Source organism: Polistes fuscatus, unplaced genomic scaffold (assembly GCF_010416935.1).
Source record: "Polistes fuscatus isolate 324 unplaced genomic scaffold, CU_Pfus_HIC Scaffold3, whole genome shotgun sequence".
Classification (NCBI taxonomy): Eukaryota; Metazoa; Arthropoda; class Insecta; order Hymenoptera; family Vespidae; genus Polistes; species Polistes fuscatus.
The window spans coordinates 11,595,243-11,616,596 of NW_025113107.1; the positions used below are offsets into that span (position 1 = coordinate 11,595,243).

The following is a 21,354-nucleotide window of genomic DNA, read 5'->3' on the forward strand; positions in this document are numbered from 1 at the left end:
ACGAGTGTCAGCTTAGAGATAAGAACTGTTACAAATTTTAAGACAGAATGGGAATTGATTTCCTTAATAAAGGCAAAAATTTAACATCAAAACAAAGTACACAAACAAAATTTCATAAATAGAACCGACAATATCATAAAAGCTTATTATTAATTTGTCAGAGGATTTTCGTATTTTCCCGCGTCTTTCAAGACGATCATGCGCTTGCGTGTGCCTACGTGTACCTACCAATATGTGTCAGTTTTTTGACATTCTTCTGACATATAATAAATAATTTTTCGGTTTTTATCGAATAAAAGTTATATTTTTAACATGTGTATTAATTACTTGTCTAATCCGATTATATCCTGCTCTTCCTCGTTTATTTTGTGATCCTTTTTGGACATACAAAATTATCTGCATCATCATAATTCATAGATAATTTTTACGTTTTTCTTGACTACGACAATGGACGAAAAATCTTCAGGTAACAGCTGTACTTCATCATTCCTTTTTTTAAATAACGATTGTTGAAATACATAATGATTGGTAAAAAACGATATATACTTTTTTAAACTATTAGATTACCGTTTTATAATCTAACTTTTCACTTAAATAAACATAAACATAATAAACTTTATGTTGATCTACAATATATATAAGTAGATATTTTATTACAAATTATATAAATATTTTTTAATTCATATAAAATTTTGGTTTAATAGATAATGTTATTTCTGCGCAAAAGTCATTACCATCTTCTTACGATTCTGGTTGGAATGACACACCGAAATGGGCATCCCCATATGCAGCAAATACAAATATATCTACAAAAAGAATACTAAATAAAAGAGTTCCATTTCCTTTAATTTCTGGAGAATTAATGAAAAACAATAATGAATGTCAATCAAGTACAGCAGGCATGCCATTGCCACCACCATCAATTCCTCCTTTAGGTTTGAAGACAACACCTCATGCTCCTTTAATAACGCCTTCCGATACAAATACACAACTGACTTGTACTGTAACAAAATTTGATAAACAACAAGCCTTAGTTGATACAATGGCAAATTTGGAATTGGTAATTAAAAAATATGTTGTAGAAAATAAAATAGATGAGGTTCAAAAGAGATTAGATGTAATGAAATCTTGTTGGCTTGATAATAAATTAAATGATTCTATACAACAGAAAATACTTGACATTTCAAAGGGTGAGTTTAATAAAATGTATAATTATAATATTTTTTAATGGATAAAACACTGAAATTCAAATAATGAATTGTTAATACTTTTAGCATTGAAAGAAGAAGATGTTGATAAAGCAGACAAACTTCATATTGCATTGATGATAGATCACACCAGTTTGTGTAGTGCTTGGATACCTAGTATTAGGCATATCATTTCAGCTTTAAAGAGAAGAAAATCATGCCCTAATGATTTATAGATATATGCAATGCTTTTTTTCATAAAAAATATATTGCAAAAAATATTTTACTACTTAGGAAGCTACTTAGGAAGTTTTAGAATATTTTTTGTGTGCATTTTCTTTTATGCGGTCTCTATCTCCCACAGAAAAACAGATATGAGTGTATATTCAAATATCATTTAAATGAAATTCCAAGCAATTGAAACGCCGTTCCAGTGCATTACACCGCAAAAAAACTGGATATATAATATATAAATCTTCCATAAAGTAAATTGAAAATTTATTTATTAAAATACAGGTATATTTATTTATTATATTATTAATATATATATATATATAACTTACTTTTATGTATTTTTTCTTTTATGGATATAATTAGTTCAGTATATACAATATGTAGGTATAATATAATATTATACATTTATTTCAAAAGAAAATTTGTTAAATTGGAATGCACCATTTAAATTTTATTTTATTGTTTTCAATTATATTATACTCTTAATGTGTTATATCATAAAAAGTATGTTTTATTCAAATAATTTATTGTCAATTTACCTGAACTAATCAAAATATTTTTATCATTACTATATATTTCAGTTTTACGATAATCACTAACACAGTTTCATTGATAAATTTCAATGATTGTTGTTGCATCATGCTTAAGCTTATTCACATTGGATATAACTTATCAATTTATGCACACTTTTGAAAACTCAGCTAACACTCTGTTTAATGAAAGATATTTGCAAAATGCACCATATCATTCATATAATATCTTACAACTCATCATTATCACTAGGCTTTGCCAAATTAAAATCAAGAATTTCATCCGATGTTAAGAAGCGAACATCACTATCTTCAGAAAGAGAAGAATTTCCAGTTCCACGCTTATAAGTTTTTCTTCTTGTAATAATGAAAAATGCTACTATTGAAACAACAATAATTCCGGTTAATATGCCAATAATTAAACCAATAATACCAGGTCGTCCAATTTTTCCACTGTTATGATGAAATTTTTTGGGGTTTTCTATTCTCACACTTATTTCTGGATCTAAAATTAAATATTGAATGCATTATATTCAAGAAGTAAATATAATAGCATTAATTCAGTTATTATAAAGTACATAATCTAATAGAAACTAAATACATTACCATATTGTTTAGTTATTTCAACCTGTTTTGTAGTTGTCGTTGGTTTATATGTTTTCTGTGTTGTTGATGTTTTAAGTAATATAAAAGGTTCAGTTCCATGAGCAGTAGTAGTGCTCTTCGTAGTAGGTTTCACAAATATTTTTGTTGTTGGTGCTTCTGTTTCTCGTAGTTTTGTTGCATTGGGTTCAATATAATCTTTTGGATCTATTGGTATATGATTACGATTCATGGTTGTTGACAAAGTTGTCGTTTCATATTTCATTGGTTTAGTAATATTTGGTAATAATCTTGTAATATTAATTTTGTTTTGATTTGTAGTAGTAGTAGTGGTAGCTTCTGTAATCTCCTGAGTAATTCCATCATCTGTAAAAGCTGCAAATAATCTTAAATTAATTTCAAAGGATAATACATTATATAATATTTCTTTTTACAAACATTAAATTAATATCGCGATTATTTACACAATAATATACTTAAATAATAGATCACTACCAAGAACACAGTATTCTGCATAATCTGGGCAACAGAGAGCATATTCTGCACAATCTGATGTGCATTGGCACTGCTCTACAATGTATACATGTGGTTCTTCATCTTGTGGCTCAAGAGTAATGAACATAGATGTAGGTGAATTGTTACACCTTCCTTGACAAGTTTGCGCTGCACTTACTATTTCAACTTGATCTGAAAATTATATAATAATGTTGCATAAGTTCTAGTAGAAGTTAAAATTATCTTAACAAATTAATTTAATAATCATTATTATTTAATAGGTAATATACCATTATTATTAGTTGTCATGGTGGTAGTACTAATATCACTTGTGTTAGTATCACATTCTTTTCCTTGCAAAATAGCAATATCATCAACAGCAATATCACTTACATAGCTCATACCTCGTACACCTTCAATGATTAACTACAAAGCAATTAATTAATAGGTGAACTCTATAATTTCAAATGAAAATAAAAATTATATATTATAGCGTATATACTGACCTGAAAATTCTTGTCTACTCTTGGTAAAGTAAAAATACCATGTAACCATTGGTTTCCTTGATTACCCTCCTTATGAAACATTAACTGTAGTTTAGTATCCGTTTCTAATTTGAAATATACTCGTAGGGCACCGATCGCAACACCATACATATGATACCTAGAATTAATTAAAAATTATATAAATATATATGTTTGTGTGTGGAAAAGAGAGAGAGAGATAGATACATTATTTAGATATTATTTAATTACCAGAATGAAAAGCATCCAGATTCTGTTAATGAGGCGTTGTACAGAGGAGAGATAATTCTTGCTGTATCATTTACAAGACGTCCGGATGCCTCAATGTAAAGGTAATATCCTGAAGTTCAACAAATTAAAATCAATTAGATTTTTGTTTGATTTGATAGCAGCTGTTAAAATTGAAATATTAAAAAGAAGATTAAATAAGTACCTTCATTTCCAGCTCCCAACGTATGATCATGTGTCGGACCTGTACCAATGTGCGAGCTCGGTGTTTCAAAATTATATCGCCGCCAATCAAAATCGTGTAGAGGATCCTGTTCCCACCAGCATAAATCCGGCTTCTCAAAGTCACACTTAGTAGGTGCAGTCGCGCTCGTATCTATTTCATTTTCATACTCATTTTCCTCGGATATATACACACGTTAAAGTATATATGCTCGGAATATTAAATTACGAATAATCTATAAAATTACCTCTGCAATAGGGAGCTGTTGCATTCCAACTATGACCATTGCAATAAATTTCAGATGTCCCAATTAAAGCATACCCAGGTTCGCAGAAATACATAAGTATCGCACCATCATGCTTCTTAGCTACTAAAGCGTGTTCGGGTTTAGGAAGAGCCGCACATTCTGCATCTGTTGATATACAAGAATAATTATTTCTACTATAAAAATAATTACTATAAATAATTAATGTTTCTCTCAAATTAATAGTTTAATTTATATATAAACCAAACAAAATAACACTTACTAACACATACTGGTGCTGGTGTATCCCATTGTCCATGTATACACGTAGAATATCTGTTCCCCACGAGGGTGTAACCATGGTTACAATGAAATCTAACGATTCTACCTCTAGCCCGTGCACGTACTCTTCCATTTAATAATCGTAAAACGGAACATCGATCTAACAAGGAAGTAAATATAAATATTTAAATGTTATACAGTTACGCTTCATTTTTCAAATCTTCCTGAGCAGTATCTTCCTATAGTGAAACTTCGATAATCGGTATTATTTGTAATACTGTATATTACTGTATATTACATATAACGTAATAAAACACATAAGCACTATCAATTTAATTAACTTTTTTTAAAGCATAACATTAACTATTAATAAAGATTTATAATATAATTAAAAAGAAAAACGATATAACTTACTTTGCGGTGTTTCTTTTGAATAAATAACACACTGACTTAAATAGATTGATAATAAAGAAAGTAAAATAAACCACTTCATCACTATTACACTTTTGCTCAAATTAATAAGATTATTTGAAATTTAGATTGAAATGATTTTGTTTGGTATACGCATCGACGTTTCAATTCGACCGAAATAAAAAATTTTTCTTCTTTAGTAATAATTTGAAAAGAACTAAAATTATTATAACTTTTTCAAATGGAATTGTAGAATAAATTGTGATTAATACAATTTAGTAATTATCAAAAATAATAAGCAAATCGTTTTCAATATACGAAAATAATGTTCAACGATTAAACGAACTAAACGTTTGAATTCAAAAAGAACCTCTTGTTGATTGCGATGATCCTATTCTTCTGGTGGAAGTAGGGAGACGACTTCCGCTGATGCGAATACGATTCGGTCCATATCTGCTTCCACTTTCTTATCAGTCCTGACTATTGTCAGGCCTTGAAAGGAAATTTCAGAGAAGGCGTTTCATACGATATATATATATAAGTTTAGAATGTATATATACCATTAGTAGATAGCATAGCTAGAATTAGTAGATAAATATTTAAACAATAGAATCTATGATTACTTGTGTTAATTTTAATTGGTAAACAATGAGATATTTAATAAATTAGATGTCATGTATTTCATGAATAATTTTTAAATTAATTATATTTATATATATATATATATATTTACAGATTCATTTTATTATTCTGATTGAATTTATATGAATCTTAGAGACAAATAGTAGACTAATTTCACTGTAGCATAAATAATGAAGATTATTTAGAAGTTGTTGGTTTCCATGGTATAACTTTTGGTCTTGTTGTTGAATAAGGATAGTAAGCCTTAGAGGTGCCAGAAAAATTTGGTTCGTGATCTAACATCCATTCGTATTTTGGTCGTGATGGATCATGATGAGGTGGCAAATCAGTCTTATAGTGTAACCATCCAAACCATTCTGATGGTACTTGAGAACCATCATAATTTAGTCCTACTTGTTCTGAGTATATGACCCATCTATTACGACCTTAAATATATATTAATCGTATCATTTATGTATCCTAATCAATTTCTTTAAATATTAATACGCATATACATGTATGTATATACAGAGTGTTCAATGGTTATAGAACCATTCTCCACATATTATCATTCTACATAATAAACTAAGTCAAAAATGTAGAATAAAATTTATCATATAAAGCTTTTTTTGTTTTCGAAAAGAATAAGTTTGAAAATTTATCAAGTACGTGTACCACAAATTACTGAACACCCTGGATATATTTGAACTTACCTACAAAATACATATTATTCTCATAATATTTATTTCCATATTTGTCTTCACCAACCAGGACTCCTGTTTTTAATTCATCAGTTCTATTAAACATAAAAAATAATGTTAAAGTACAATATGTAAGAAAACATCATTTAAATTAAATGACAAACTTTCTGTATATGAAATTAGATTAACACATGTAGTATCATTTTAAAGTTATTATTTGATTACATAATGACATTAATATTTGGTTATAACAAAAAAGTTAATTTTCTATAGAAGACAAAACTGCATATGATAAATCTTATTTATTCATTAAATTTAAAGATTTGAAATAAATAAATTGACGTAAAAAACTTAGCAATTCCAGTAGAAGATTTGAAAAGAGAAATTGTATATGTTTTTTTTTGTCAATATATTTTCATGTAAATATATATGATAAAAACAATAACCTAAATATTGTCTTCACTGAATTAATAATTCCCTTATTCTCTTTTATTATTTTGAATAGTCTTGCGAGCTTATCCAAACCTAACAATTTCGCCATATTTATTATGCACTTCGCGAATGTAACATCAACATGTATAACTAACGTAATTCATCTATCACGTATCTAAACTGGACAAAATTTTGTGTATTCAATGTGCAGATTCTTCGTTCAGAGTGCGCTAAAAACAAAACCTTGATCATGTAATCGTTAAGAGTTAACATAAATTAATTTTACCTCGGATTAATCAATTTAAACTATTGATTATTTACCATTAAACTATGAAATATTCTCGGTCAGGTATTTTTATTGTTATAATCGTATACCAAGAAAATTATGATATGGCATTTTGATTAATATGATCGTATGCAGGAATATTTCTAGCAACAGCTGTTATAAAAAAATTTGACACTATATATATACACAGCTTATCTTATTAAATATAAATGAAAAATGAATTTTTTTTAAATCCTACTTAATCCGTAGGGTTAGGTTAGGTTAGGTTAATGAATAATTTGTTGATCCTACACCATCAATGGTTGGTTACAATCTTAATAAAGGACCTATACTTACCATTTTTGTAATATGAAAAAAAATAATATATTTATTTAATAAATCTTATAATTCTATATATATATCATAATACTTTAATTTTTATTTACATGTATATCTATTACAAAGGGTCCTCATGATTTTCTTAATTACTACCAATAAGGATAATTAATTTATTTTATAATAATTTATTTAGTTTAATAAAATTTTATTATCTTGATACACGCATGATAAAATTATTTAAGAGTTAGAATTAGCATTAGGTCCACGCCGACGTCCAAAGCTTTGAACAACGTTTACGAATCGACGATTGTATTGAATACGTCTTTTGGCACGACCAGTCTTCTTTTTGCTTTTTTCTTGCTTTTCAACCTGTTAAAGAATACAAATATATTTAATAAACATATTCAAAGAGTTGATTTTAAAAACATACATAAATTGTACATATTTATAAGAAATTAAATTAAAATTCAGTACTAAACTTCATTTTAATTTGCTTATTCATATTGCACTAGTACTTTTTTATAATTTGATTATACAAATCATAAATTAGATTCAATAGTGTATAGCTAAAGTTATAGTATTATTTACCTTAGGAGTTTGAGCCTTTACTTTTCCAGCACGTGCTAAAGAACCATGGACTTTACCTATAATAAAAAGAAAAGCAGAATAATTAAATAATAAAGAATAAATATAATTAAATTGAAATTAAAATGAATGCTAGAATTAAGTTTACCTCCACATAGAGGGGCAATTAATTCTAGGGTTTGGAATTCAAGATCCTTAACAATAGTATCATCTTCTAAGGGACGACCTCCACAATAAAGATTTACATCTCCATCAATGTTTACTAGCTCCTCAAGCTTTTCCTGTAAAGCATAATAATACAATTATTATAACAAGTTCCTAATGTAAATGTAACACATTGATTACTGAATCAATTTCATATAAATTGACATATTCATGTAACATTTTTCATAAGTTCTTGTAAATTTTTAAAATAAAGTTTGGCAAGTTAAGTATTACTCACTGGTATTAACCCTTTTGATACTATTAGAGACTAAAGTCACCTATTCGATGCTGATGGTGTACTATTAGTGATTATATTTTTAAATGCATTATGTTGTAATATCCCATGCATTATCTACTTCATGACAAAATATACATTAACATTGTAACTGTCTCATACAATGAAAACCTTATTCGCAATGAAAATAACTGTACAGCATAAGCATACTCATGAACGACATAGTGAAATTGAAAGAGTTAATCCAGAGTTAAATAATTGTCGAAAACAAGCACAAAAACAAAGTGTACAAACTATTGTTATCCGTACACAAATTAAACACGTTTTCTTATTACTTTTGCATTATTGCTCGTTCTAACATTGCAAGTAAAGCAATTGTTAGATTATCATTTAATGCAGTCATTGTATCTGATATAATAAAATAAAAAAATAAAATCTAGATAAAACTCTCAAGTGGAGATGTCTTATCTTAGTTAGATAAACAAAAATGGCTGTTTCAATGAATCATATATTTAATGATTTAAATTTATAATTTCAATATTTTTCTCAAATTAACTATACCTTGATATCCAAAATAGTGGAATTCTCTTCACATTCAACGATATGCGTTTGCTCGCCACGAATTTGAAGAAGCATGTTTGTAATTTCTGCAACATAATTTTTAATGTAAGTCCACGTGTGAAAGTCCGACATAACCGATCTAACAAAACGTCGTGTACATGTAAATTTTTATAAAATAAAATACTTTCTACATATAATACGTACATATTTGCGGAAATAAGATATATAAAAAGAAATGTTTAATTTGAGAATATTTAAAAAATAGGAAAATATTAATTATTAAAGCATAATGAATTATAAACCTTGCTAAAACGTAGTATACGATGAAAATGATACTGGACAGGATGTAACACTGGATTGCCGACTGATTTTCACGATACAGCACAACTTAACTTAACAGCGTACTGAACAGAAGTGAATCCAAACAGGAAATGACCGAGGTAGTTTATTGACTTTCTTATATACTAACTCACTAATGACTTCAGTAGCATTCAGGTCTACCAACAGATTAAATAACCCTATTTTCGGTTATTTCGGTTATTGTTTCCAACTTTAACTTCGGAACATTTTCAAGTATAGGGGTTTTTTAGTGATTCGTACTATAACCTATGTAGTAATTTTAAGTTTATTTCGAACTTAAGTTACCAACTATTATTCAAAATTAGATAATTTCAGATCATTAGGAGTTCAGAATTATTCATCGTAATTATATCATAACCTATGAATCTCTGTTTTAAGTAAATAACATAATTTTTATTAACAAAAATTGTAATTAATAATTATAATAAAAATGAATGCTTTTAGTATTCATTATTTTTTAATTTAAGCAATATAAAATGGCACGCCTTAAAGGTTGGAGATATGGAATTTTTGTAGGAAGTTTTGTAGGAGCTATTGGAGCATATTTGTGTGCTGTATTGATTCATCCTATGATGAATCCTAATCATTACAGTACGTATATATAAATTTGTAACTTATTTAAATTATTGGAAATATTAGTGATTGCATAATCTTAAAATGCTTATTTTAGAACAAATAAGAACAGAGGCAAACAAATATCTTCCCCCTGATAAAATTGTTTAATAAATCTATCTTATTGAATTAATTATATAAAATTAAGTAAAATATAGTATAATCTTATAGATAACAATCAATGAAATAATTAAATTATATAAGGTAGTATATTAATAATATAAAAGCATCTCGAAAAGATAACAAATGTAATTTTCAATCGTTTTTATCAAATAATTTTGTAATATATATTTAAATAATAATAAAAAATGAAATTTTAGGTCAAAGTTCTATTTATAATGACTAGATATTAATTGTTTGTTTTAATTAATTAAATATATGAAGATTAATAAACTTTCCTATAAAGTTTTTATTTATCGCAATAAAAAATTTTGAGTATGTACAAAATGTAAATGTCGCATATACAACATTGTTTTGTTAAAAATCATCATCACAGACATCAAGGAAGACATCAAAAGCTTCACGGTTACAACTACCATCTGGAGTAAACACATACTTATGAAATGTTCCATCCATACATACAGCTGAAAAAAATATGAGGACATATATTTAATGTTGTATTAATAAAAGTTAAGAATTATGGAAATAATGAACTGTACCTATCACAGAACTTTTCCTACCAAATGCGCAAACACAAGCACATTCTGGTGGTACTGTAAATGTAGCCATTGCCCACTGACTTTCACCATAATTTCCCAGGAATCCCATCTTTGAAAAACTATAAAGAGATCAATCTTTTAAAACTGGTATTATATTTGATACAGAAGTTAGTTAAATATTAATTCACATACGTAGATCTTCTGTTCAAATGAGTATCTTTTATAGCAAATATGTGTACAGTTCCCTTATCACTGGATACGCAGAGATATTCTGAATCTCTACTGAATGTTATACTAAAAGAATCAGATATTAGAAAGAAGCATAATGCTACAATATAATATATATATATATAATTTTAAATAATACCAATATACTGTAGCAGGGTCCGCACCTCTTCTTAACTCAATAAGTAAATTTCTGCGTAAAGAGTCCCATACTCTAACTAATGTACCCTTGGTAGAAGCTGTTGCTACCATTGTGCCACTTCCATTAACAGCAATGCAAGCCAATGCACCCTAATATAAGAATTTACAAATGAAATATCTTTTTAACAGTTATCGTATAATACAGTAGAACATTGATTATCTGAAAATTGGTTATTAGAATATAGAATAAAACATTCAGATATATAAATCGTTCATTTATAAATCGATGTTATAACATAATTAGGAATTTGATTCTTTCAAGATTAATTATCGAAACGAATTCGTTTCCCAATTTATTCAGATAATAGACATCTTATTGTATATATGTACGATAGGATGTTAAATATAATACTTGATGCGCTGCAAGTGTGGCAGGAGTAGTAGAAGTTCCTGCTTCTGTGGCACCTAAATCTAATAACTGTACACTACCAAGTTTGTTACCAGGAAAGACCATTAATTGTTTTTGCGCAGTTGCTAAAGTAGCTACTTCTATTAAACCTTTAGGATTGTCTCTTGTTTTCAATGAGAATAATCTTCTTGTAGGCATAGGGAATGAAAAGACATGTATATCTGTTTGAAGGGCCACTATCAATCTAAATCATAAAAATACGTTTTTATAATTGCTATTACATTAAATACTTTCTAATAATAATAAAAAAGTATAAAGTACAATAAAAACTTTTGTAACTTACTTATCTCTGCGTAATCTAACAGCTTTAATTGGACTAATAAAAGTAATTTCCATTACAAATTTTTTCGAAAGATCATCGTAAATAAGAACAGTATTTTCTGCAAATCTTGGATGTGTTCCTCCACCCACTATAGCAATAACATTTGTTCGCCAAAGCATTTCCCCAAGTGCAATGCTACCCATAACATCTTGGTCAAAGTGGGCTTTTTCAACTAAAGGTTCTACATTAAATATCCTTAAACCAGATTCCATACAACATGTAAAACATCCTAAAGTAATAGACAAAGAAAAATCATTTTTGATTTAAAAAAAATAATCTTATAATGTAATCAAGAACATTCATTTTAAGTAATGACTTAACTACACAAATGTTCAATTTCATTAATTTGACAACAATACGTACCTTGATCTTGATTAAATCGTAAATCAAGAATATCTTTTTTCCCTACCATTATTTATTTTTTTTCAACAGGCTATGGTTTTAGCTAACATAAGACTTTTTTGGTTGTTGAAATATATGGTTGTGTTCGTTTTTAATCTAATATCAGCCTGATACATAAATTACAAAACAATTCTATTTTTCAATGAGTGTTTTCATCATTGTAGAAATAACTCTTAGAGGCTCATTTTTGTAAGCATGATTATTGGTTATACATTGAAAATTGAGCTAATATTTCTATAATGGCCAATGAACGCTTAACATAGCTTTCAGAGTTTGCAATGGTACACATGGAAATGGAGGTTAATACCTTTGTTTTTGTGTATCACGCGACTGCGCAATTGATTTGCATTTTTGAACGAATAACAATGTACATAGAAGGTAGATAACAAGTTCTTATTATTTCATTAAATAATATACTTTCTATCTTTATTAAACATTTGAAATAATTATGACGTTTTTAATATATCATAATTAAGGTTGTAATATGAGAATTTTTTAAAAATAGAATTTCATTTATATATATATTCATTATAATATAAAGGAAAAAAGAAACATAATAGCAAGGTCGTTAGCAGTATTTGCAAAAGGTTTTTCATGGCTCTTTAAATTATACAGGGTTTCTTGTAACTAGAGGTACAAACAAGTAGGGAGAATTCTCTATGAAAAACTAAGTAAAAAATATAAAATAAATGTGCACGCGTACTCTATAAATTTTCAAATGTATCTTTTTTTAAAACAAATAAAAATTCTAGATTTTCAACTTAGTTTTTCATGCAAAATCACTTCTTGCTTGCTTGTATCAGTTACAAAACACTGTATAATTATACATGTTATAAATTTTTTATAACGTATAATATAATATTAGGTCATACATAAATTTCTCTGTATTAAGACTAGTAATGACCACTTTTATATAATATAATATAATATAATTTGATGAATTTTTTATACGAACTTAATAATAGAAGTGCAGTTTTAGTAATTCAGAAATCTCAATAGTTTGTTGAAAACAGTATGTATTCATTATCAGTCCAAATTGTAGCACATTTTTAATAAATTTCACTACAATGTCTTAGACTTATTCGGATACCCTTTTTGTCTGTTTTCTATCTTCTATTACTTAGTGCTAATATTAAAACACATTATGGTGTTAAAATGGAATATTTATTCCAATGCAGCAGCACCAGAAATAATTTCAATCAATTCTCTAGTAATAACAGCTTGTCTTGTACGATTAAATGTAAGAGTTAATTTGTCAATCATTTCTCCTGCATTTTTACTGGCATTGTCCATGGCAGTCATGCGACTGGATTGTTCGCTGCAGGCTCCTTCTTTCATTGAATAGAATAATAAGGATGCCAATGAAAATTCTAAATAATTTTGTATAACATCATCATCAAGAGAATCATAAACACTCAATTTAGGGGCACTTAGTACTGCATTTTTATCGAATAAAGGCAGTTGATCAACATTATAGGATACTACAGATTTGAATCGGTTATATACAATGCGACCAGATCCAAAAGTATAACTGTAAGTATGTAAAAACAATATGAGTAATGTATATAATAATATTTATATATATATATACTGAACAATTTTTACATACCCGCTGTTCATAATTTCTATAGCAACTTTTGCTGCGTCATTAAAAGTAGGTGGCTTACGTCCTACTTCGGATACAACAAATAACATATTTTTAGCGAACAAACGTGACAAAATAGCACGTGATTTTTCTCCAACGCAGATAATTTTAGTATTTTCTCGTTCTGCGGGATCTGCTAATAAGGCTTCTCGGATATTACGTGAAACGCCAGTATGAATAGCACCACATAAACCACGGTCACTGGTTATTGCTACAACTAGCTTTTTTGGTTCTTCTGATGGTGCAGCTATCTCAGCTTGCTCATAAAATATTTTTGTGCCAAAACCGAGTGGACGAGCCTGTTTTAAATCACGTTCTGCCCTATTATATTTGGCAGCAGACACCATCTTCATGGATTGTGTGATTTTTTGAATGTTTTTAACTGACTTAAGACGCATGGAGATAGCCTTAAGTGTTGCCATGCCCCGTTGCTGTTGCTCTTGCTGCTGTTTCGCAGCAAGGCGAATTATTGAAGACATACGATTGCAAAACATGTTTGTTGTAATTGTTATATATACTCCTGTAATAATATAAAAAGAAAATAAATAAGAGATTAGTTTTATTCACATTAAAAATTATACATTCATAATTTATTTTACTATATATAAAAACATTTCTGAATTAAATGTCAGTCATTTTGAAAATAATGAGTGAATTTTAAATATAGAAATGGTTTACTTAAAAACTGATATGATAACAGAAAATATGTAAAATATTAAATAATAGTATGAATTAATTGTTACGTAGGATTATTCATATTTTATAACATAGTTTTATTTCTACATATAATTTTTGGGTGGTAATCGCACATTTATGTAACTATTACCAATCAAATATGGCAATGTCAATGTCGTTTTTGAAATTTCTGTACTACTTTGTTTCTAAGCGAGATCTTCTAATTGTTCTTCATATTTTTTAATTGAACAAAAGAATTTATTTAAAGGTACAAAAAACTCACCAGATAAAATAATTAATCGAATTATGTAAACTCGTAACTATTACGGCTCGTCCACTATTCTGGCACGGAATAGTAATTTCATGTGAAAGGGGTACAATCTATACTATACTCCAACATAGTCAATGTTTCCTTCAGCTTTTTTCGTCTTTATTCGACGAAAGCTGAGACTGCGCATTTAACCTAACAGTGATGACAGAATGGCGCCAATTTTCAATTACCAATAAAATATTTTCAACAAATATGGTGTTTAACAAAATTTATATGTCATTTTAAAAATAAACAAAAAATATCACACATAATCGTCATTATATAAAAAAGTATTTTAGTAAATATTTACATATATTTTCCAAAAATGAAAGAATATTTGTGTTAATCACATGAAATAAAAAAATTTGTTGGTATCACTGCTAGAGTGGTCAAATGAAATTTTATGTTATAACGTTTTATGCACTATGTTTTCATTCAGAAGTAATTTAAATTGATGTGGATTTGTTCTATGTATTATTTAAAAGATATTTATTATTATGGAATGTGAAAGTGTTAATAAAACTGATTTAATATCTTTAATTAAAGATGAAAACACATTACATATGGATATTGAACTTGTCAATCCTACATTTAAAAATATTTCCATAAGTCCTACTATTTCTATAAAAAAGATTGAAAATAAACAAGAACAAAGTTCTAATAATGAAACAAATGTGGAAACAATACAAAAGTCTTACATCCCAGACAATACCAATGAGATATCTATTGATCATGCACCATATATAGTCAGTATTTTTGAAATATTTTTCATTAATATATGTATTAAAAGTTACAATTAACTTTATTGATACCTTATTTAATATATATACATTAAATGTTATAGGAATCAAGTGTACCTTCAGAACTAAATATGGAAAAGATAGAACCTAATTTATGTGAGAAAATTGAAGTAGACAATATAGATTTAACTTCTAAGAATACAACAGATGATTCTTTTTGTAGTTGTAATTGGATTGTTTCACCAAAGTTGATATGCATTGCTACTAAAGAATATCAACCAACTACATCCTGCGAAAATTTTACAAAAGGCTGCCAGTGGTCTCCGGATGATACATGTTTATTAGTACCATCAGAAGATTTTAGAATACGTTTATACGAACTCCCAACAACATTTTATTCTAATAAAATACCATTGGACTTTACAACATTAGATCTTAAAGCTGCTGTAGTTGTCAAGGAAGGAGGACTTGTATATGATACCTGCTGGTATCCTTTCATGAATTCATGGAATCCTGCAACATGTTGTTTTCTTAGTACTAGTAAAGAAAGTCCAATACATTTATGGGATGCGTTTACAGGAGAATTGCGAGCTACTTATAGAGCTTATAACGAGTTAATATTCATTGTTATGCTTATAATTATTTTATTACAAATGTTAATTGATTAAATTAAAATATTATCTGTTCTATAGTGTCGACGAAGTAGCAGCTGCCATTAGTGTTCAATTTATTGATTATGGTAAACAAATTTTTAGCGGTTTTAAAAATACTCTACATATTTTTGATACTAATTATCCTGGACGACAAATTGAGACCATTAATTTTAAGAAAGATTTTCCAAATATCAGCGGATTGGTATCTTGTATTCGTGAAAATCCATTAATGCCAGGCTTGGTGGCATTTGGTACATATTCTAAAAGTATTGGTATGTATTGTGTTCAGCACATTTATATCTTTTATGATAATCGAATTGTGTTTTAATTTTAATCTATATTTTATTTTGTTTTATGTTTTTTTTATATTTAGGACTTTACAAAGATACACCAATCTGTACTTTTAAAACAGCAAGTGGTGTGACGCAAATTGAATTTAGTCCGTGTGGAACTAAGTTGTATTCAGCTGTTAGACGTTCCAATGAATTTTTATGTTGGGATCTTCGTAATCCTGGTACTGTACTTTATTCTTTTCAAAAACGGCAAGCAGATACAAACCAGAGAATACAATTTGATATCACAAGTCATGGTCACCATCTAATATCAGGTATTATATATATCATTTATTAAGAATTTCATGAGAGATACAAATTTAATTTACTATTTTTTTCTTCCTTTATAGGAGGTGTAGACGGGAAAATTAATATTTGGGAATTATTAGAAGGTAAAAATGACGATGAAATTGAGAATCCAAAATATGAATTTAAAATATCAGAAGATAGCGTGAACGGTGTGAGTATACATAAAAATTTGCCAATTGTTGCAACAAGTTCAGGACAAAGAATTTGTGATATTGAAGGAGTAAATAGAGATAATAGCGTAAAATTATGGTGGTTCAATTAATTCATTACACCATAACAGATGCTTTTTTAATTAATTTATAGATTCAGTAGTAATATACTTAATGAGATATATTTGTACATTATATATTATTTTTATATATTTTTATAGAAATAGCTAAAAATATATATTTTATTTTTATTACCACCAAAACTGAGTTTTGTCAAAAACACTGAATGTTAAACTATACATTTAATTGAAAATAATTTTTAATAACATTTAATGTAATTTTGATTTTTTATGCAAAAGAAATACTAGACAAAGGAAATGAGAAGTTAATAAGTAATAAGTTAAAGCTAAGTGTACATATCTATAAGTAAAATTAGTTGATAAGTAAAAGTTAAGTGTAAGTCAATAAGTAGAAGAGTATATGTACAGAAGTTATACAATATAGATTATTAAAGTACATGTTTAGTGAAATTTCTCGTGGATCTTCTTACTCTAGCAGGAACTGAAATTACAAAATCATTAAGTATATGCATTTAATAATAATTTGACATGTTACTCACTTTTTGGAGAATCCCATGAAATCAAATCTTTATTGGGCGAAGGAGGTTTTATAGGTGTATTATTCTCTTCTAAGAAGCTCAATCTACCTTTGCTACATCTAAAATACGGTGTCAGTGGAAGATTAAATTTACCTTCTACACAGGCTTCGCAATCTTCAGCTAGAAAAAGTTATTGTTATTATTTTGTGAACAATATACATTAGTTATTATTTGAAATCATATCGTTATTTTATTTTTACCATTAAACTTCACACTTTTTCGAGAGGATCTTCTTAGCTCTTTTTTTACATTTACTGGTGTGACACAGATTTCTTTCTTTACATTAACTTCCTTTTCTTCAACATTAATTGACTTTTTTCGTGATTGTTTTCTTGACTTCAGAGGACTCTTATTTTCTTTTTGATTATTTTCATCCTTTTCATCAATTAAATCCTAAATTAATGTATTGTTAAATAAGCTTTTAAACAAAAAAAAATAAAATAAAAAGCGTACTAATATATATTGAATCATAAAGAAATTCGATTACAACTTACTTTAATATCAGTTTTTCTATTTCTTGTAGACATTCTATTTGTAGAGTTTTCCGTTACAATGATTCTGTTTCTAAGAGTTCTCCTTTTAGTTTTATTTTTTGCAGATTCCTTTAATGACATATTTAATATTTTTTGATTTTCTGGTGAAGAAGCATTTGTGACAAATTGTTCGCATGTCTTATCATTTAGAAGAATATCGTCTTTCTTGTTAGTTACAGTAGATGAAAGTAATTGCTTAGTATTAACTTGTAAATTATTTTCTGTATTTTGAAAAGAATCATCGAATTCGAGTTTTCTTTCAACTTTCACGTTATCATTTACGTATTCATTATCTAAATCATAATTGTCTATTCTAGCTAATCTAGCAGCTAAACTATCTTGGGCTTCTTCATCAATAGACAGCTCATTCAAGCTCACTTGGTCATTAAAGTTAACTTTCTGTGTGGATCTTGTTAAATATATATTATTTATTGGAAGATCATCAGAACGTTTTAATATGCTTTTACTTGGTGCTTGCTTAGAGTTAATATACGATATGGAATCGTCTAATTCAATTTTTGGCGTTTTGTACATTTGGCTTATTTTCATTATGGTCATTGGAGTTTGTATAGTTTTACATGTTTCCGTTAAAAGAGTTTTTTTTAATAAACTTTGTCTAGAATTTCTGTTTGTAGCAACTACAGATAATTCATCTTTAGAGTCTGTAGATTTCAAATGTTTAATATCACCGTTGATCACGATATCATCTCTGTTTTCTATATCAATATTATTTACGGAAGTTAAAGATTCATTCGTATCTTTTTGTAATATTTTTGAATTGTTTGTATTATTTTTCATTTTTTGCTTAGCAGCCAAGATAAAAGCTTGGACTGAACTTTTCTTCTTAGGCACAACTTTCTTCTTTGACACTACTTTTCTTTTAGGTTTAACTTTGGCAACAATTTCTTCTTTTTCTTCTTCCCAGCCTCTAGAACGAAGCTTTTCTAATGCTTCAAATCGTGAATCACAATTTTGAATTTCCATGTACATCATATCCCAGAATCCTTGTAAGTCTCTACAAGTAACTAACATTTCTCCTTTACCACTCTCGCAGTCAGATACTAGTCTTTGAAATCTTTCAAATTTTTTATTTATTAATAAACGTGTTTGTCCTATAGCTTGATTAATTAGATATTGAGCGTCTTCTGTAATATTTGATTCTTTTTGAATATCTGTCCACTTATTGATAAGTTCATTAAGTTTGTCTGTTTCTTTTTTTAATAGGAAAGCAAAATATTGCGCAGTACGTTCTTCTTCTTCAATCGATAAGTTAAGAGTTTGCATAACTGTTTCTTTAGTAGGAATATTATCATTTGGAGAGCCAATACCACGACGTAATTGTTGTTCCTTTCTAGCATTACTTTTACCTCGACTTGATACTATGTATGGTGAAAAGTATGCTGGATCTTTAAATAAATTAGTTTCTGTTAAATTATCCTTTGTTGAAGAAGGTGTTTCTTTATTTGGACTGCTATTTATATTTTGAAAGGACTTGTTTATAACCTTTTCCTTAGAAATATTTTTTGAAAAAGAAGTTTTAATTTTATTATTGCTTGAATTTTTGTGTGTTTCTTTTTCTGTCATGATGACTGAAATATTGCCAGGCGACAGTATCATTTTTGAATGACTACTATCATCGGAAAAAGTACTATTTCTAAGAAATTCTCCTTCTTTGTCAGGAAAGTCAAATGTCATTTCACGATTATTATTTAATGTTTCTATTGAACCGCTTATTATGTTATTATTAGGCATTTTATCATTTATATTAGTTGTTTCATTATATTCTTGATCTAATGATTCTGACTTTTCGTTCAACGAAGATATTCCTTCTTTAATTTTATTGTTAATTGATTTTGAATCTTTTATAGGTGTAAGTATTATATTCACACGACCAAATAAAGGCATACTTGTTATACCGCTTGGAGCAGTAAACTTATAATTACTGGGTGCAAAAGATTTTTGTTCAGTTTTAACGTTATTTTTTCTTTTATTTTTGCCTTCAGATTTCTCTTGTTTTTTTTCTATAACATTTTGTTTTGGTGGTACTTCGGTAGTCAATATCTCTTGTTTCCTAAGAAGACGTTTTTCAGTAGCTCTGGTTATTCTTTTTGATGGTAATGCAGGTTGTGTAATTTGTTTTTGATTGTGTAGAGATGATTTAATAGGAGGTAGTACATTAGAATCTTTTATCGGAGGAGAATAGTAATTATGATGGACTACGCCTACTTTGAAGGCAGGTTTTTTCTTTATCTGTTCCATTCTTTTAAGCCTATCACGTTCCGCTCTCCATTTTAATAGCTTACGGTATCTGTTATCCTTGACATCTAAACAAAAAATATTATTAATTAATAAATATAAATATATATATCTCATATATAAAAATATATATATATATCATCTCTATCTCCATTGCTTATTCATTTATATCACATAGCCAACTCATTGCATTGATCAAGTACCATCTACTTTAAATTTTCAACAATACTATTATTTCCCAACCTTTAATATGCTTAATTATAAACCAAATACAAACATTTATAAATATTAACAATTTTGGAAGTCAGTCATTAGTTTAGGATAATCTAAAATTTTCTCAATTATGAATTCTTTTACAAAAAATACTTAGTAACATTGAATTACCTTTTTTGTAAAGATATTAATCAATAAAAGTAAAAATTTATTTCTATTTTATTGAATAATTTTAGTAAGACGTATAAACATACATTTAACAGACTGTCATATAAATTCAAAAAGTTAATCTTAAACAAATTAATAAACAACCTTATACATTACTTGGTTATAATCATTCGAAAATTATTAAATTTCTAGTTTTATTGTAATAATAATAATAATATGTATTACCTTCCGTTTTTTCATCAGGAATAATTTCTAATTCACGGTTTTTTGCGAAGTCCTCAATTCTCTGTTCTTTACGTTTGAGTTCGGATATTCTAGCACGCTTAGCACGATTATTTTTAATGTTTCCAAAATTATTATTTACCTTATATTGACTTTGATAATTAGCCATATTCAATGTCAATAAATAAAATTTAAAAATTTTCAAACAATATTAATTTGAATAAAATAATAACTCCCTTTACGATAACTCGATATCTCTTAAAAGCTTACTGGAAGTATAACTGAAAATGTTTTCAAATATAACATCGCTTCTGAATTGTTTAATATAACACCTTCTCGGATTGGTCAATACTAAACTTATTTTACAACGATGGTGTTCTTTTTGTCTAAGATTCCA

At 27.6% G+C, this 21,354-nt stretch overlaps 9 protein-coding genes across 15 annotated transcripts; 3 read left to right on the forward strand and 6 right to left on the reverse strand.

The window, feature by feature from the left end:
* Positions 1-183: 183 nt before the first annotated feature.
* On the forward strand, positions 184-4,881 carry LOC122519152. Of its 4 annotated transcripts, XM_043638444.1 has the most exons (7): positions 184-466; positions 705-935; positions 1,083-1,190; positions 1,275-1,703; positions 3,682-3,905; positions 4,019-4,155; positions 4,326-4,881. In XM_043638444.1, the coding sequence occupies exons 1-4, from the start codon at positions 448-450 to the stop codon at positions 1,421-1,423; spliced, it is 507 nt and encodes a 168-aa protein (XP_043494379.1). In that variant the 5' UTR covers positions 184-447; the 3' UTR covers positions 1,424-1,703; positions 3,682-3,905; positions 4,019-4,155; positions 4,326-4,881. The 4 variants fall into 4 exon arrangements, with proteins under 4 accessions (XP_043494379.1, XP_043494377.1, XP_043494376.1 ...); XM_043638442.1 differs by having other exon boundaries at positions 185-466; positions 705-1,190; positions 4,019-4,159; XM_043638441.1 differs by having other exon boundaries at positions 185-466; positions 705-1,190.
* LOC122519388 lies at positions 1,931-4,761 on the reverse strand. The gene is made up of 10 exons (XM_043638792.1): positions 4,755-4,761; positions 4,552-4,710; positions 4,272-4,436; positions 4,007-4,177; positions 3,805-3,913; positions 3,556-3,712; positions 3,340-3,475; positions 3,050-3,241; positions 2,558-2,929; positions 1,931-2,456 (listed from the first exon to the last, which is right to left on the reverse strand). The coding sequence occupies exons 1-10, from the start codon at positions 4,759-4,761 to the stop codon at positions 2,182-2,184; spliced, it is 1,743 nt and encodes a 580-aa protein (XP_043494727.1). The 3' UTR covers positions 1,931-2,181.
* An 806-nt stretch (positions 4,882-5,687) lies between the features above and the next one.
* Positions 5,688-6,948, reverse strand: LOC122519153 (probable NADH dehydrogenase [ubiquinone] 1 alpha subcomplex subunit 12). The gene is made up of 3 exons (XM_043638446.1): positions 6,730-6,948; positions 6,296-6,378; positions 5,688-6,028 (listed from the first exon to the last, which is right to left on the reverse strand). Exons 1-3 carry the CDS (start codon positions 6,822-6,824, stop codon positions 5,781-5,783), a joined length of 426 nt encoding a protein of 141 aa, XP_043494381.1. The 5' UTR covers positions 6,825-6,948; the 3' UTR covers positions 5,688-5,780.
* Positions 6,949-7,397: 449 nt separating this feature from the next.
* Positions 7,398-9,351, reverse strand: LOC122519154. The gene is made up of 5 exons (XM_043638447.1): positions 9,207-9,351; positions 8,905-8,990; positions 8,053-8,185; positions 7,908-7,963; positions 7,398-7,688 (listed from the first exon to the last, which is right to left on the reverse strand). The coding sequence occupies exons 2-5, from the start codon at positions 8,977-8,979 to the stop codon at positions 7,557-7,559; spliced, it is 396 nt and encodes a 131-aa protein (XP_043494382.1). The 5' UTR covers positions 8,980-8,990; positions 9,207-9,351; the 3' UTR covers positions 7,398-7,556.
* Positions 9,352-9,530: 179 nt separating this feature from the next.
* On the forward strand, positions 9,531-10,017 carry LOC122519155. 2 transcript variants are annotated; one of them, XM_043638448.1, is made up of 3 exons: positions 9,531-9,641; positions 9,732-9,855; positions 9,935-10,017. In XM_043638448.1, the coding sequence occupies exons 2-3, from the start codon at positions 9,741-9,743 to the stop codon at positions 9,985-9,987; spliced, it is 168 nt and encodes a 55-aa protein (XP_043494383.1). In that variant the 5' UTR covers positions 9,531-9,641; positions 9,732-9,740; the 3' UTR covers positions 9,988-10,017. The 2 variants fall into 2 exon arrangements, with proteins under 2 accessions (XP_043494383.1, XP_043494384.1); XM_043638449.1 differs by having other exon boundaries at positions 9,539-9,641; positions 9,709-9,855.
* A 250-nt stretch (positions 10,018-10,267) lies between these two features.
* LOC122519156 (WD repeat domain phosphoinositide-interacting protein 4-like) lies at positions 10,268-12,496 on the reverse strand. The gene is made up of 7 exons (XM_043638450.1): positions 12,056-12,496; positions 11,654-11,921; positions 11,314-11,554; positions 10,903-11,051; positions 10,728-10,829; positions 10,536-10,654; positions 10,268-10,460 (listed from the first exon to the last, which is right to left on the reverse strand). Exons 1-7 carry the CDS (start codon positions 12,102-12,104, stop codon positions 10,354-10,356), a joined length of 1,035 nt encoding a protein of 344 aa, XP_043494385.1. The 5' UTR covers positions 12,105-12,496; the 3' UTR covers positions 10,268-10,353.
* Positions 12,497-13,093: 597 nt separating this feature from the next.
* LOC122519157 (ATP synthase subunit gamma, mitochondrial) lies at positions 13,094-14,804 on the reverse strand. The gene is made up of 3 exons (XM_043638451.1): positions 14,698-14,804; positions 13,704-14,259; positions 13,094-13,625 (listed from the first exon to the last, which is right to left on the reverse strand). Exons 2-3 carry the CDS (start codon positions 14,231-14,233, stop codon positions 13,259-13,261), a joined length of 897 nt encoding a protein of 298 aa, XP_043494386.1. The 5' UTR covers positions 14,234-14,259; positions 14,698-14,804; the 3' UTR covers positions 13,094-13,258.
* Positions 14,805-15,138: 334 nt separating this feature from the next.
* On the forward strand, positions 15,139-17,437 carry LOC122519130 (telomerase Cajal body protein 1). 2 transcript variants are annotated; one of them, XM_043638400.1, is made up of 6 exons: positions 15,139-15,470; positions 15,569-15,620; positions 15,672-16,077; positions 16,157-16,389; positions 16,491-16,724; positions 16,800-17,437. In XM_043638400.1, the coding sequence occupies exons 1-6, from the start codon at positions 15,222-15,224 to the stop codon at positions 17,018-17,020; spliced, it is 1,395 nt and encodes a 464-aa protein (XP_043494335.1). In that variant the 5' UTR covers positions 15,139-15,221; the 3' UTR covers positions 17,021-17,437. The 2 variants fall into 2 exon arrangements, with proteins under 2 accessions (XP_043494335.1, XP_043494334.1); XM_043638399.1 differs by having other exon boundaries at positions 15,569-16,077.
* On the reverse strand, positions 17,358-21,284 carry LOC122519129 (disks large-associated protein 5). Of its 2 annotated transcripts, none has more exons than XM_043638398.1 (5): positions 20,961-21,284; positions 18,060-20,422; positions 17,766-17,940; positions 17,527-17,685; positions 17,358-17,468 (listed from the first exon to the last, which is right to left on the reverse strand). In XM_043638398.1, exons 1-5 carry the CDS (start codon positions 21,124-21,126, stop codon positions 17,416-17,418), a joined length of 2,916 nt encoding a protein of 971 aa, XP_043494333.1. In that variant the 5' UTR covers positions 21,127-21,284; the 3' UTR covers positions 17,358-17,415. The 2 variants fall into 2 exon arrangements, with proteins under 2 accessions (XP_043494333.1, XP_043494332.1); XM_043638397.1 differs by having other exon boundaries at positions 17,766-17,958.
* Positions 21,285-21,354: the final 70 nt, after the last annotated feature.

What these genes read in the sequence shown, in the direction of transcription:
- LOC122519152 (XM_043638442.1), top strand. An exon ending in AATACTTGACATTTCAAAGG is followed by an intron (nt 1,191 to 1,274) that starts GTGAGTTTAATA and finishes TAATACTTTTAG; the next exon opens with CATTGAAAGAAGAAGATGTT.
- LOC122519388 (XM_043638792.1), bottom strand. An exon ending in ACCAGCACCAGTATGTGTTA is followed by an intron (nt 4,437 to 4,551) that starts GTAAGTGTTATT and finishes GTATATCAACAG; the next exon opens with ATGCAGAATGTGCGGCTCTT. An exon ending in GAGTAGACAAGAATTTTCAG is followed by an intron (nt 3,476 to 3,555) that starts GTCAGTATATAC and finishes ATTGCTTTGTAG; the next exon opens with TTAATCATTGAAGGTGTACG.
- LOC122519153 (XM_043638446.1), bottom strand. Translation starts at nt 6,824, where the DNA reads ATGGCGAAATTGTTAGGTTTGGATAAGCTCGCAAGACTATTCAAAATA. An exon ending in TCAGTGAAGACAATATTTAG is followed by an intron (nt 6,379 to 6,729) that starts GTTATTGTTTTT and finishes TATGTTTAATAG; the next exon opens with AACTGATGAATTAAAAACAG. An exon ending in GAATAATATGTATTTTGTAG is followed by an intron (nt 6,029 to 6,295) that starts GTAAGTTCAAAT and finishes TATATATTTAAG; the next exon opens with GTCGTAATAGATGGGTCATA.
- LOC122519154 (XM_043638447.1), bottom strand. Translation starts at nt 8,979, where the DNA reads ATGCTTCTTCAAATTCGTGGCGAGCAAACGCATATCGTTGAATGTGAA. An exon ending in AATTGCCCCTCTATGTGGAG is followed by an intron (nt 7,964 to 8,052) that starts GTAAACTTAATT and finishes TTTTTATTATAG; the next exon opens with GTAAAGTCCATGGTTCTTTA. An exon ending in TAAAGGCTCAAACTCCTAAG is followed by an intron (nt 7,689 to 7,907) that starts GTAAATAATACT and finishes ATTCTTTAACAG; the next exon opens with GTTGAAAAGCAAGAAAAAAG.
- LOC122519155 (XM_043638448.1), top strand. Translation starts at nt 9,741, where the DNA reads ATGGCACGCCTTAAAGGTTGGAGATATGGAATTTTTGTAGGAAGTTTT. An exon ending in GATGAATCCTAATCATTACA is followed by an intron (nt 9,856 to 9,934) that starts GTACGTATATAT and finishes TGCTTATTTTAG; the next exon opens with AACAAATAAGAACAGAGGCA.
- LOC122519156 (XM_043638450.1), bottom strand. Translation starts at nt 12,104, where the DNA reads ATGGTAGGGAAAAAAGATATTCTTGATTTACGATTTAATCAAGATCAA. An exon ending in CCACACTTGCAGCGCATCAA is followed by an intron (nt 11,052 to 11,313) that starts GTATTATATTTA and finishes TTCTTATATTAG; the next exon opens with GGTGCATTGGCTTGCATTGC. An exon ending in CATTTGAACAGAAGATCTAC is followed by an intron (nt 10,655 to 10,727) that starts GTATGTGAATTA and finishes ATCTCTTTATAG; the next exon opens with TTTTTCAAAGATGGGATTCC.
- LOC122519157 (XM_043638451.1), bottom strand. Translation starts at nt 14,233, where the DNA reads ATGTTTTGCAATCGTATGTCTTCAATAATTCGCCTTGCTGCGAAACAG. An exon ending in ATAGAAATTATGAACAGCGG is followed by an intron (nt 13,626 to 13,703) that starts GTATGTAAAAAT and finishes ACATACTTACAG; the next exon opens with TTATACTTTTGGATCTGGTC.
- LOC122519130 (XM_043638399.1), top strand. Translation starts at nt 15,222, where the DNA reads ATGGAATGTGAAAGTGTTAATAAAACTGATTTAATATCTTTAATTAAA. An exon ending in ACTTATAGAGCTTATAACGA is followed by an intron (nt 16,078 to 16,156) that starts GTTAATATTCAT and finishes TCTGTTCTATAG; the next exon opens with TGTCGACGAAGTAGCAGCTG. An exon ending in TGGTCACCATCTAATATCAG is followed by an intron (nt 16,725 to 16,799) that starts GTATTATATATA and finishes CTTCCTTTATAG; the next exon opens with GAGGTGTAGACGGGAAAATT.
- LOC122519129 (XM_043638397.1), bottom strand. Translation starts at nt 21,126, where the DNA reads ATGGCTAATTATCAAAGTCAATATAAGGTAAATAATAATTTTGGAAAC. An exon ending in AAAAAGTGTGAAGTTTAATG is followed by an intron (nt 17,686 to 17,765) that starts GTAAAAATAAAA and finishes AACTTTTTCTAG; the next exon opens with CTGAAGATTGCGAAGCCTGT. An exon ending in TTCATGGGATTCTCCAAAAA is followed by an intron (nt 17,469 to 17,526) that starts GTGAGTAACATG and finishes TTGTAATTTCAG; the next exon opens with TTCCTGCTAGAGTAAGAAGA.